Below are 13,696 nucleotides of genomic sequence, written 5' to 3' on the forward strand. Positions count from 1 at the left end.
TCACTGATTGTTGTGAGAATTTTGAACACTAACTAAAACGCTGTCATCGCAGGTTTAAACCAGTCTAGTCGTCTCTTCCCTCCCCTTACCCCTCACCCCCTCTTGTTGTCCCCTCCCTCAGACACACACACCCACAGTTTAATTTTCTAGCATTTTGGTGTGTGTGTCTGTGGAACCGGTGCTGACTAGCTGAGGTCCCTCACGGCTGGTTCCTGCCCCCACCCTCCCCTCTCTGTGGTCTGTACATTGAGTTATTTATCTCCTGCTGTTGTTTCTACGTAAACAAGACGTACACATGTTTCACATAGTGAGCTCATTCACGTCGTAAAGGAGGCGTATCCTGCACAGCATGCAAATGAGTAGATAATTCTCCTGCAGGGCAAAGAGCACCATGCTGTCTTCTGCAGCCTCTTAAAGAGCGTGTACTTTGATATTAAATAGGTTTAAAGGGTCTGAAAGCTGATGATTCCCTGTTCAACATGATTACAAAAGCAAAGGAAGATAGAAAAAAAGCTGTGATTAAAAAAAGGGGTCTATTTGGGAAACTGCAGAACAGATAGGGAGGTTCCTCCCAGGGCTGTATGTTCTAGATAAGGGAATTGTTTTATTCCCAGTTTGCTATAAAAACAAAACACATTAAAAGTCAGCTAACATTTACTGCTCCAAGCATGCTCCTGGAACTTTCCTTTTTCCTTTTCAACTGGTTTGTTTTGATTTTGTACTTTAGCCCATAAGAACCTACGCCCTTTTACACATTTAGAAAAAGTTCCTGTTAAAGTTTCAACATTGACTCTCCCATAGTTTTCCTGACAGTAAAAATGGGTTTGGGCTCTCATGGGTTAGATTCAACACAGATCACAGTTGTTACGTCGTGATCCACGCTCAGTCGTCCAGGCAGTGACATGCCGGAAGCATTTGTTCAGTCTGGAAGGCTGACATAACTTTTCTCCCACTGAAAACAAAACGTCCAGTTGAACAGAACCAACTTTATGGGATCGCAACTGTTAATTAATTCTGTAGAGCATTTATAAAAGATGTGATGAGAGCATACGAAACTGCACCAAATGGGATGAACGGCAACTGAAATGATTTGATGGGTTTTCCGGGCTGATTATTTCTCAGCCGACACATTTCATTAACTAAATGAATTGCAGACACTTCATCGAACGGGTCAGTGCTGATTTAACACCGTCCCAGCAGTGATGGAGAAATCCAGCAATCAGTGTTCTCACAGCATGCGACAGCATTAAAAAATCTGCTCTGTGTCAAGCCACAGGTTACTTATATTTTGTTAGGAAAATGAGAAATAGGTGCAATGATTTATTGAAACAAGAGCAAACAGACGTGGAAACACAGTAAATAAGGCAAAACTGAGTTTGTACAATTATAATGAGTTTAAAAGTCAGAGATGACCTTTATTCTCCAACACAGTCTGAACTCAGAGCCAAACATTCGTGTCATTTTTTTATGTAATCTTCAGGAATAGTTCTCCAGGCTTCTTTAAAGACATTCAAATGTTCCTGATTTGTAAGACTTGCATTTGCTGCCTCTTCCTTCCTTTTTAGGGTTACAGCGAACACCGTGCAGAGATATTCAGTATTATATTCAGCTAATAACTCTCTGAGAATCACCTCGATGGTGATAGAAATCCTACTTTGTGTTATCTTTGGTATTTTTCATTGTGTTGTGTGTAGACACATGAGTTAAGTGCTGTTTGAATGCCCGAGTGACTCAAAAGTTAATGTGAAGTGGTTTAAACAAACAAACAAACATTCCTCTGGTCTGGTTCAAGGACTGGACTGAAAATGAGTGAAAAAGTAGCCAAAGGAAATCTGTGACAGTCCTTCAGAAACCTGGAGACGTATTGCTCAAGAGCACGTTAAGAATTACAAGAAAGTCTGGCTCCTGGGAAGAAAATATTAAGAAATGAGGGGGCGACTCAATACTTTTGAACTTCACTGTATATTTTCATAGAGCAAAAGTATTGTGGGATATGTTGAGTGATTGGAGATTCATGAGTCACAGGTAGATCGAAAATAATAATCTGGCACTGAAAGTGTTAATATCACAGCTCCTCCATGCAGAGTGGAGCACAGACTGTCAGGTTTGCCTTGAAGCAATGGTGCAAACAGGCAAAGTGACACTGTGTCTTGTTGCTAATGCACATTATCACATCTCATAATAACACACTTCCCACTAACACGGGTGTCAGCATCTGCAGACACTTTGAAACTAACATGACTCAGACAAAAAGTCTTCGTGTGTGGATACCTGACGGGTGAGTTTTTATTGTGATTGTTCTTGACAAAGTGAGTTTGTTCTGATTAATAAACAGTTCAAATTTGGATTTTAAGATGTGTTGATTTTGGAGATGCTGAGCGAGCCGCTGAATGTGCCTCACTGTCTGCTTTGTGGCTCTGCTTCTGCTATTAGTGGTTGCCATAATGACCGGGTGGTGGACAGCGCTGAGTTATCAGGTACGTGCGTCTGAGCTGAAATTTGTGTTTGGCCAGTGACTGCAGGATGAGTGCTACTTTCAGATTAGGCTGCGGTGTGTGGGTGTGTTGAAGAGCTCTCCACCAAGAAACAAGCGGGAGAAGCAGGAGAGAAGAGTACACAGCTGCACAAACAGCAGGTTAATTCAATGTTTCTGGGAACGGCCAGATCTGCCTCGATGTCCCGTTTCCCTCCTGGCTCAAGCTGAGGCAAACAAAACAAAAGAATTTTATGCTCAAATGACCAGCCTGCCTCTTTTCCCCTCAGAGATGTGTGCACGTACGCCATTAAATGGATCTTTCTTTGCTTCTCTGGATTCTTTCACTGGGGCTCCGATTTGTATGAAAACTGGCAGAGAGCAGGGGCCCCTTCCTCTCTTCTCCCCTTCCCCTCATTCTTTTATCCCAAAATCGGTCACACTTTGTGCGCTGACATTATGCAAGAGAGCAGCACAGCACCGGACACTCAGTCGGCTAAGATTTGGCTCAAAGCGTTGGCCAGATCAACGTAACTCCTCCTCCGTGTCCTGGGGGGTTTGTGAAGACAAAAACACGTTGAGAATAATTTTGTGCTTGAGTTTTGCAACAAAGGAGCAGGGTCATGATTCAATCTGTGGCACACATGGACCTAAATCTCCCCAGAGATGGAACTAAGAAAAGAGACATCATTACTGAGGAAACCAGGCCACTAAAGCAGTTTAAATTCATTTATCTCTGCTGCCAAAGGGGCTCAGCCTACCTTACAGATACAGCTTTGGGTTATTTGGCATGTCCTAAGAGAGCGTGTCTATATTTACCTGGGTGCAGTCTCCCAACAGGCTTTTACCTTGAAAGTTAGGTAACAATTACCGCGAAGCTGCTCCAGGCAGCAAAAGATTACGAGCTTAACCTGCACCTACACTAACAGGCGCTCCTTCTGCAGACTGTGTACATCTGCAGTGTTCCCAGTGTCCACAGGGGGCGTTCTGACCTTTGGCCTTGTGTCTAATCAAAATAATCTCGTTACAACTGGCTCTCTCACTACACAGGAACAGGATGAGTAATTTACAGAGTTGCTAACTCTGATGTGTTCAAGTTCTTCTGGATAATCAGAGTTAACTGGTGACACAGTGCAGAGACTTCTGTTACAGCTCTGTGTGTGTGTTTACTGCGCAGTCACATTGTGAGGGCATGACTGAGTTTTTGGAGATAAGAAAGAAGTCTGTAGCAAATAGTAGGGTTTAATACTGGGGTAAAATCGGCTGCAGGTTAAGATTCATTTTTCATTATTGGCCACATGCAGCCAAGTTTGATCTTAAGCAGGTCAGACCAGTGAAAATCCTCTGTCAGCGTAAAGATTGCTGCTTTGGGCTTAAGCTGTAAGAAATAAATGTGTAAAAGTCATGTTAGCTCAGAACTCTGACTGTCCTGAAATTAGACAACAGGAAATGTTTGATAGTTAAAAGCATTTCCTCTTTTTGTTTTTGTTTTTTATGGGGAACCCTGTAAAAATCATAAATAGGAGAAACTTTCTTCTAAATGTTTATCTGTTAATTTTATTTTGGTGAGGTATGAATGGCCATCGGGGGAAGGTAGAAGTGCTGTAAAACCTGTGAAAATACAGTTAAAATTTATCCTTTGTTCACATTTTCCAAAGTTATTCTTTGGACCAGACTTGAGTCTTTGGCAACTGATTCTTATGTTCGACAGAGTCACAGTTCAGCCCTGTAAAGCGAGGGAGATGCCACTGTGTGGGAAGGATGCCACATAACTAATACTCTCCAGTTTTATAAAATAACTACCCTCTGAATTTGACTCTGGAGGGAAAAAACATATGCACCTTTAACACATTTAAGTACGGTAGTTGTTGTTGGTTTTTTTTTTGGGGGGGGGGGGGGGGGGGGGTAGGGGTTAGATGCACATTTTAAAGGCCAAAGAGATTAAAGAAAACATCTGGCACAAATAGCTCATAGTAACAAAAGTGCAGAGGATACAGTAGAGACAGGCAAAGGCAACAGCTGCTGTGGTGTTGGACATGCAGGTACAGCAACACTTCCACTGACACTTGTGTAAAAAACAAACACACGGTCATGGACACAGAGCTGGAGTCAGATGATGAGTAACAGGTTACAGTGGATCTGTGATCTATATGTGATGCTGCTGTGGATGCCCATTTCACACACAGGTTGATGGTTGAGGTTGAGGTTGATCCACCTTTTATTCTTCATTTGGATCCGCATGATGTTGCAGATGATGGATGTTACTGATACGGTCATCTCAGGCACAGAATTCACAACCAGCACGTCCAAGTAACATCTTTATATTACTGTGCGTATATAGATGTTTGCGTCCTGAAATATGTGTTAATGCTGCTGTGAGAGCTGTATCTGCTGTAGCAACACACAGGGTGTCTAAAGGCTTGTGTATGTTCTGTGTAATAGCTCATAATTTGGTTGTGGGTTATAATCATAGCAGGGAACCATTATTACAGTTCAGATTGGCAACAGCCACCAGATTGGTGATAAATGTAGTGCCATAGGCTCGTGCACAAGTTGTTGTTAGACGAAATGTCTTAAAGTCTTTGTAATAGCGATGGCGTGGTTTAAAAGTACTCAACCATGGGGTCTGACACCTTTCTGAAACAATCTCTTACTGATAATGAGGCTTAGTAAAGCAGCACTCCTCTAGATGAAGTGTTGAGCGCTGCTGCGTAACGAAGAGCAAATCCAGCGTAATTTAAAAATATGCTGCCTTTATTTTTTAAAGCTTTGATCACATTTTCACATTTGCCTGGTATACAGTGTAAGCCCACATCAAACAGTTATTTACTATTTATTCATATCCGTCCTGCGTTGAGTCCTCAGCACAGGAATTACTCCTTATTTCATAAATTATTTCAGTTAAAGGAATTAAGTTGGGAGATACAAACAAGAAGATTGCAATTCACAAAATAATGGAGTTCGGTTCTGACACATTCAGGAAAGAGGAAAGAAAAGCGAGTCGATGAGCTTCTTCACAGAAGTGGCACCAATGGAGAAAAGCGTGGGGGCCCTTTTGGAGGCCGGTCACAGCAGGATTGTCTTCTTCGCCCTTACAGTCCGCTTTCATCCTGCAGCAGGACAAACATCACATGTTCAGTTGACATATCGGACAGGACGCCGGCTCTCAAATGACTAACAGGGGTGTTAATAAACTGGAGAACCGTGTTAATATGTAGACATCTGATGATACAGTTCACATGTGAATGTGGACGTTGTGGACAAGTTTCCACATTGCTGCATACTTTGGATATAATGTCTAAAGATAAGTAGAAGGACACAGGTCATCAGTAGATGTTTAACCATGCGCTAAATGTGAGCTTAATCTTTAGCGTGTGGATTTGTCTTGTCGTTCGTACAGTTCATGTTGGTGTTTATGAATTTTGACCTTGTTTTCTGTCAAGCTGCTGGTTTACTTATTGCACCTTCATGGAAAGAAATCTGTCACTGCTTTTACATCATGTATATTTTTAGTAATTCTTTTAGCTGCTGCATCAAGAGGAAGGTATTGGAAAATGTTATCTGAAATATCTGAGACATGGGAATGTTTTTATGACCTTAAAGGTTTTTGTTTAAACTAACCTTTTATTGTTGAGTTTGGTGTTTTAGCTTTAGATTTCTTTGTGCAAGTTTGGATTTTTATGTTACATGCACTCATTGCACTTTTGGAAAAATGTGCTTATTTGTGAATTTGCACTACAAACACAAACAAGCAGAGGTTTCAGATTGCATAACGACTAAAGACAAACAAGAGATAAAATTAGCTCGGCTCTGCGCAAAAGTATGAAGATCCTGTTCACAGCAACTGAAAACTACAAATGGCACATTATGTCTCATATCAATCGATCAGTCATTCAATTTGTACATCAGCCATAAACTGCTCTGTAAAAAGATACATTGAAAAGGTTACCAGATAGTTAGACGACCATTTTTGCACTCGAGTTTTGCATTTTGGCTGTTTTTGAAATCATTTGTAATTACAATTGGATGTGAGGATGGTTTACGTTCGTGAAATAATGCAATGTGCACTACTGTGAAATTAATTTGTCTGCTGAACACAGCCCTGAAACAAAGTGTATAATGTGCTCACTCCTTGAAGTATCTTTTAGAACGACATAGCACTAAACAAGCGAGAGGCGGGTGTGACTGAGAACCAGAGGGCCCGTGGTGCCTGCTGTTCCCACATGGTAGGAGCTTGAGCACCTATTCTCTGTGTCAAACCCAGCTTACAGTGAAGAAAAAATTCTGTAATCTCATTGTACAGACTGACTTGTAATTATAAACCAGAAAGTTTTTGTTAATTTACAATTTTGTTTTCTTTCCTGAATATCTGACGCTCGTGCTCTGAATCACAACCTGCTTTATCAGCTATTTTACCCTACACAGGAACATCGTTTATAAAAATTTATTATTAATTGAAAAAAATAAAACAAGCATAAAAAAGGTACATTTTCTTTATAATATGATTTCTTTGTGCAACCAGAGGAGTCGCCCCCTGCTGGTTGTTAGAGGTATTAAGGGTTAGGGCACATATACACTGGCTTCACTTTTTCTTTTCCTAGAGCTTTTATACAGTCTGCAGTCTAAATTAGTTTAATAATACAAAGCATAGATTTTTTTAGACCTTGTTTCCCAAAATGCTTAAAAATTCCTTTAAATTAGTGCTGTTTCCGTCCCCACTGGGAGCCCTTTTCCTATCAACACAGGATCCAAACTGCAAAACTTGTTTTTGTAATCACTGACAGGCTGGATGGAAGTCATGACCCGCAATCCAACAGCTCTAAAGAAATTCAGTCTGGAAGTACAAAATGGCCAACGGCCATAAATGGAGTTGCCGAGAAGAGCCGGCTCAGTTCCAGCAACCAAACCAGCTACAGCACATTAGTGAGTCGTCACTACGACGCTCATGTTTGAATAAACTGTTTACAATTTTACTGCCTCGAACGTCTGACCTCTGAGACTCGCAAATACACTCAAGTGATTCGAAGGAATTCCTCTACCCTCGCCCAGCTCAGGCAGAGGTTTAGGATTCGTTCACTTACGTCTTTGCTGTCCCGACAGTCTCCGCAGATGCATCCCAAACAGCCGTTGATGGCCTGGAGGCCGCAGAGCACAATCTGCAGCAAGCCCATGGCCAGCAGGATGGAGAACAGAACGATGTTCCACAGCACTATGTTTTTAGGGTGCACACATGTAGTCCACATATCCTGGTTTACAAGGTAGCTCCCATTGCCCCTGTGAAGGAGAGGAGCAGTGGAGCATAAGCAGTGACCAGAGCTCATACTAACAGCATTAATGAAAATATGGATGGAGATGGGGAAGTGAAGAAAAGGCGGTGATGGTGGAAGAGAAGGAGAAAAAAGTGTGAGGTGGAGAAAGCAAGCGAGTTGTAAAACTTTTCAACCTTACTTATTTACATAAATATTAAAGGAATACTTCTGAGAAATAATATAGTCAAAGGAGCTTGCGAAGAAAAGCGTCTGGACTTCTTTAGGTTACTTGAAGACGTTTCACCTCTCATCCGAGAAGCTTCTTCAAGCTTCTTCGAGAAATAATATATATTTTCTTTCTTGCTGATATGCTCTCACATCTCCTTAAATCAACACAAAGTCTGGAAACAGGTTAATCCAGTCCAGGCAAGAAAAAACAAGTCTGTGCCGCAGCTCAACATCTCACGAACATCTTGTTTGTTTGAAAAATCGAAGATTAGATATGATATCATTTGATATTTTAGAACATTATTTCATTATTGCTACAATCATGTAAAAAAAATATTTCACAGGGCCTAATAGGACCTGGCTGGATCAACAAATGTAAGCTGCTCAGGTCCAGTGACCAGCCGACAGCTGGTATGAGGTGTTTCTGTTTATATGCTGTGTTTGGTTTTTGCCAAATGTAACATGGTGCATTATGTCCAAACATCGCAAATTTGGTCTCATCTGTCTGAAGGACATTGTTCCAGAAGTCTTGTGGCTTGTTCAGATGCAGCTTTGCAACCCTAAGTAGTGCTGGGATGCTCTTTTTACGGGAAGAGGCTTTGAGCTTGGGTTTTTCACAGGACTGCATTTTGTTACAGGCTCAACAGCTAAAAAAAAACAGGTTAAAAAAAAAAATAAGCCAATACAGATTACCAAGAACAGCAGTAAACAGCTGTTCAGTAAACTGAAAATGAGTCACAATGTCCAACTTGCACAGTCTGAACATGCAAAAGTAAGGTTATGTCCCTGATTTCTCTCTTTGTGACAGCTGCTCATGGGGCGAATTTATATTAGTTAAAGTTTTTCATTGATCAACATCCTGCAGTGTCTTTTCTTGAAATTCCCTTTCACATTAAACACTATCACTGCAGGACAGTACTTGATCAGCGTTTACTCTGCAGGCAGTAAATATTTATATGTGACATCTTCAAACTTTATTTAAAGGCTGTTGAAGGTTAAAGCTTTCCTTTCCTCTAAACAGCATCACAGAAGTACAGAGTACATTACAAGACAACGAAGTAAACCAAAATACACTGATCGTAAATGAATCATTTCCCTTTTTGCAATCTAGAATTCTGAAAATTTTGTTTCCTCAATTTGATATCTTATCGCAGCCTATTCATAGTGACACAGACAGCAAACACAAAGGCATCTTTCCCAGCCTCCTTCCTCGCAGCAGATATAGAGCGCGTCTTATGATCTGAGAGAATCACTTCTTGTTTTTCATATCATCCTTTCAGCACCGTTAGAAATATTAAACAGCAAAATAGTTTGGGCTAAAAATCAACAGTTGACAGAACAGAAACGAGAAAGAGGAACTTAAAGTTTTCTGGAGGAAGGACAAGCCCAGGTCACATGTTAATAACCCAACATGTATTGTGTAATCAGACTTGTTTTTCTTGGTTTGCCCTTTAAACTGCTGTCATAACAGACGAGCCTGAATATTAACAACAAGCTCATATTTATTAACAGTTGTCCCGATTGCATGATGGGCCTTTATCACCTGCTTTGGGTGGATGCTTATGTAACCCTTTTAATTCCGTCTGAGTATCGATGAATATTGCAAATGTTTAAAAGGGTCAAGAAACACTGATGGAACATACTGGCTCGCTGTGCCACCTACTGGACTTTAAGAGTATTGCAGGATAGGGCTGAAAGGGGAAGGTGACGTAGAGAAGGTGGCACTGATAAAAAGACAGGAAGCTGAGCTGTACATTGGAGGGATAGTGGATATACTGCACAAAGGAAGATGAAGATGCAGTCATCAGGCAGGAGGAAAAGAGGAAGACCTCAGAGGACATGTTAGAGGGTTGGTGTGACAGAGGGGGATGTTAGGGATAGGGTGATACTCTGTGCCAAACTCTAACAAAACCAACCAAAGGAAGAAAACTAATACAGTAATGATTATATATTTTGGTGCTTCTCAAAGAAAGCTAAAGCAGTTAAATATAACTTAAGAGAAAAGAAGAATAACTGAAAAAGGAAATGTATATATTTTATCTGCCTGAAGGGTATCAGTCAAGACTATAATTACTGGCTCAATCTGCTGTTTCAGTGCTTATCAAAAAGTACATTTAAAAATATAATGATGAAGGTGGGACACTCACGTGCCCGTGTCTTTAAAGGGGTACTCCCATTCGTCACTTTCCACCTGGCACTTGGGTCCAACAGCCAACCCAGCTGAGGCGACACTGGTGCAGTAAATCCCTCCAAGAACGCCGACGGCGGAGGATATGACCGAGCTGAACATCTAAAAGAAAGATGAGAACATTTAGGTGTTTTTTCACTCGTGCAAGAGATTACGAATTATTGTAACTGTACAAGTATGTTTGTTCTTTAGAGAGATTTTTTTAGGTGATCTCTTTGCTGTCATTCATCATTTCTTTCTTTCTTTTTTTCATTTTTCTGGGACAAGTTCATGTTAATTTTACTCAAACTTAATGTGGAAAACAAATGGAAGGAGCCATGAATCACTGTAGGAGACAGAAGTTATATGAAGTATACAATATACGTACATATATATATATAACCTAAATATTTACTGTTAAGGGTTTTGGTTTCCATATTGGGGTTTTTATAAAAGTCCATGAACAGGGCTTGGAAAAGAGAGAACTTGTGTTGCTTAACTTCTATTTCAAAGAGAAAAGTGATTTCCTTTTTTGTTTTTTTAACTTTTTTTTCTGAAAACATGCAAAAATATAAATAATCAGGCCCTAAAACTAAAACATTATCAACTCAAGCATCATGGAGCTTTCTCTTAATAATAAATAAGCAGGTCGACATAGAGTAAAGCTAAACACAAAAGTTTATTTTATCCCCTGTAGAATCATTATTAGGTTACTAATTAACTGATATCATGTTTTATGGCTTTTATCCAATATGTAAAATATAAACAGTGCTTAAAAATGTATTAAACTGCCAACCAGTGTAAGGTTTAGGCTGCAGTTGCCCTAAATTAACAGTGTTGGTAATAACATTAAAAAAAGTTTCTGTTATAGTGCCTGTAACGGTTAATCCACCAGTATGAAGAAGCTCTTTAATGAAAACAACATTTTTAATGCTAAAATATAAGTAATTTTGTTATCCAGGAATTTTAAACAGCCAGTTTTGATTACTTGCTAATATAAAAATCTAATGCGTATTTCCCCGATAAATAAAAATATCATTTGTAGCTTTAATCAAGTTTTTTGCATTAAAAATCAATATTTGTGTTTTCTTGTTTTTATGACAGGTGATCTGATGAATTTACTAACCCCTTTATGTACTGTTGTTGATATCACTGCAAGGTTATCTACCCAAAATAAAAAGGAATGGCAAAATGCACGTCTGTGATGTGTTACTGGACAGCGATCACATGGACAGCTCATACACACAGTGGCTTTCTGCCTACGCTTACTCAAAGTTAGCCATTTATGGTCTCAGTGCATATAATTAACCCAGAGGATCGTACTGCCTTCAACGTTAGCAGCCTTTCAATGCAAACATAATTTTTTTATTTCCCTTTTTCTTTCTAAGTGTCAATGACCTAAGATGCTAAAAGTCGAAGCAGTGCATATTTTTAAAAATTGCTGTCTGGTTATTCAGACTTAATGGCTCCTCACTTCTGTAATTAGCGACGTAGTTCCTAATAATCAAAGAGAAGTGAGGATCTGGAATTCAGATAAAGAGCTGTACTTCTGCAAAACATCTTCAGCAAAACTTTAAATACTTATTGTTTGAAGTACTAATGATTGTCTTTGTCGGGCACACCTCAAACAGAGCATGTGGGCACATTAATGATCATGCACTAAAGTTTGTCCTTTGGACTTTTATATACCTTTTATTACACATCATTATCAGTGCAGTCCCCCACACACCACAGTATTGTGTAACATGGAAATGCAATAAATCTTTCAAATGATTTCACTCACCCGGCAGCGGTTGCCACAGCAACCTTGTCCACAGCAACCCTTGCCCCCGGCCCTGATAGCTGAACAGCTCGGACACAGCATCTGACAGGTGCAGAGACGAAACATTACATCTGCTATCAAAAAACAGTTTTTGTTGTTGATGAATTCTCTCAAAAAACTTTTTTTTTTCTATTTCTTTGGGTCCACCCACAGGTTACATACTTATTTGTGTGTGCGCATGTGCACAATTGTGTGTGTGTGTATGTTCGCTTATCTATCAAACCAAATATTTGTAAATCCTGCATCAAGGTTTACCCAGCAGGCAGCGACATCCCAAAGTTAGACGAAAGGGATCAGACTTCCTGGTCTGAACTGAAATGTTATACTGAAGCACAAAAGATTAAATATTTATGAATTATTTATTGATAGTGATAGCTCACACAATGTCAAGATAGTCCCCTTTAATAAGGGAAGTGTAATACAATTTAACTACTTTAGCTTCTTTAATAGCATTAAGGAAACTAAAGTAATGAAAGCTGGCAAATTAATGTAAACGCTACAACATTTCTATCTCTATTATAGCAACATAAATACTTTAGTAATTTAAGTGAATTTATTTATTTTATTATTAAAGATCTTTTATATGAGTGGTGTGATTTGGTTACATTCATTATTTATTTTCAGAATGACTTACATTTACATTCTTCTTCAATGTTTTGGTATCTAAAGCATGTTCTATGTACACATAAGCTGAGCTAGAATTAAAAATGTTTACTCAGTGAGTCATAACCCCTCTATAAAATAATCCTTAACCATTGTTAAAGGTGCTGCTTTTACAGGTTTTACATATGACAAGTCAAATAATAACATCACGCTGAACCCCAAACCACTAATAGGCTGATAGAGACAAAGAGGCGTGTACTGTTAATAAAAATGCTCTAACAAAACTCTATGCTAATCTAAAAAGGATCATGCAGTAGTAATTCTCAATAAAACTCAATAAACGTAAGCAGTTTAACTTTACTAGTTTACACTACGAAACGTAATGGCTGAAAAACCCAATAAAAATGAGCAATAAAACATTTCACCAGACTCTCTGCGTGGAACTGGTTTACTCACAATCAGGCCTCCTCCGAGGAGCCCCCCCATGAGCCAGACCTCGGTGGAGATCTCGCTGGTCTTCAGTTGCTTCCCGTCGGGGAAGAAGAGCAGCAGGTTGGAGATGATGCAGATGAAGGCTGAAGGCAGCAGGATCAGGCCCACCAGGCGGGCGCACTTTCCTGTACAACACATGGCTTAAGCTTCTTTTTTCTTTCACTTGGCTGCTCTGTGGATCTGACTCCCCTCTCAAGAGGAAGTCGGTGAAAAGTGCAGGAAACCAAAAAGAGGAGTTGAACGAGAGAGAAAGAGAGAGCGAAAGAGAGCGAGAGAGAGGAGATCACCTGTGGCGGCTCACGCCACGAAACTCAAATACAAGCAGTGACCGTTACAGCGGGGAACAGAGAGGGAACAAAGGCCAGATGTTGGCGTGGGTGCTCCCGATCTCTGATGTCAGAGCTGGGCGTCTCCTCACACGTCTTAGATAAAGATGAAAAGTCTTGAGGTAGAGACTTATATTTGTAATGTAAAGTTAACCAGAAAAAAAAGTGAACCACTGATAGACTACATGGAAAGGTGGGGGGGGGGGCCTGTGTATGTGTGTGTAATTGTGAGTGTAATTGTGTTTGTTTAGAGAGCTTCATCCTTGTCTTAAATGCCCTTTGATACCTGCTGAAGATCTGAGGTCATTGCTGCATACATATCAGTCCACCCATGAT

General features: G+C 40.0%; 1 protein-coding gene across 1 annotated transcript; it reads right to left on the bottom strand.

Annotated features, from left to right (window-relative positions):
- Window positions 1-5,209: 5,209 nt before the first annotated feature.
- Window positions 5,210-13,376, bottom strand: tm4sf5 (transmembrane 4 L six family member 5). The gene is made up of 5 exons (XM_004562666.6): window positions 12,999-13,376; window positions 11,901-11,981; window positions 10,098-10,240; window positions 7,555-7,747; window positions 5,210-5,583 (listed from the first exon to the last, which is right to left on the bottom strand). Exons 1-5 carry the CDS (start codon window positions 13,170-13,172, stop codon window positions 5,566-5,568), a joined length of 609 nt encoding a protein of 202 aa, XP_004562723.1. The 5' UTR covers window positions 13,173-13,376; the 3' UTR covers window positions 5,210-5,565.
- Window positions 13,377-13,696: the final 320 nt, after the last annotated feature.

Source organism: Maylandia zebra, linkage group LG3 (assembly GCF_041146795.1).
Source record: "Maylandia zebra isolate NMK-2024a linkage group LG3, Mzebra_GT3a, whole genome shotgun sequence".
NCBI classification, from domain to species: Eukaryota; Metazoa; Chordata; class Actinopteri; order Cichliformes; family Cichlidae; genus Maylandia; species Maylandia zebra.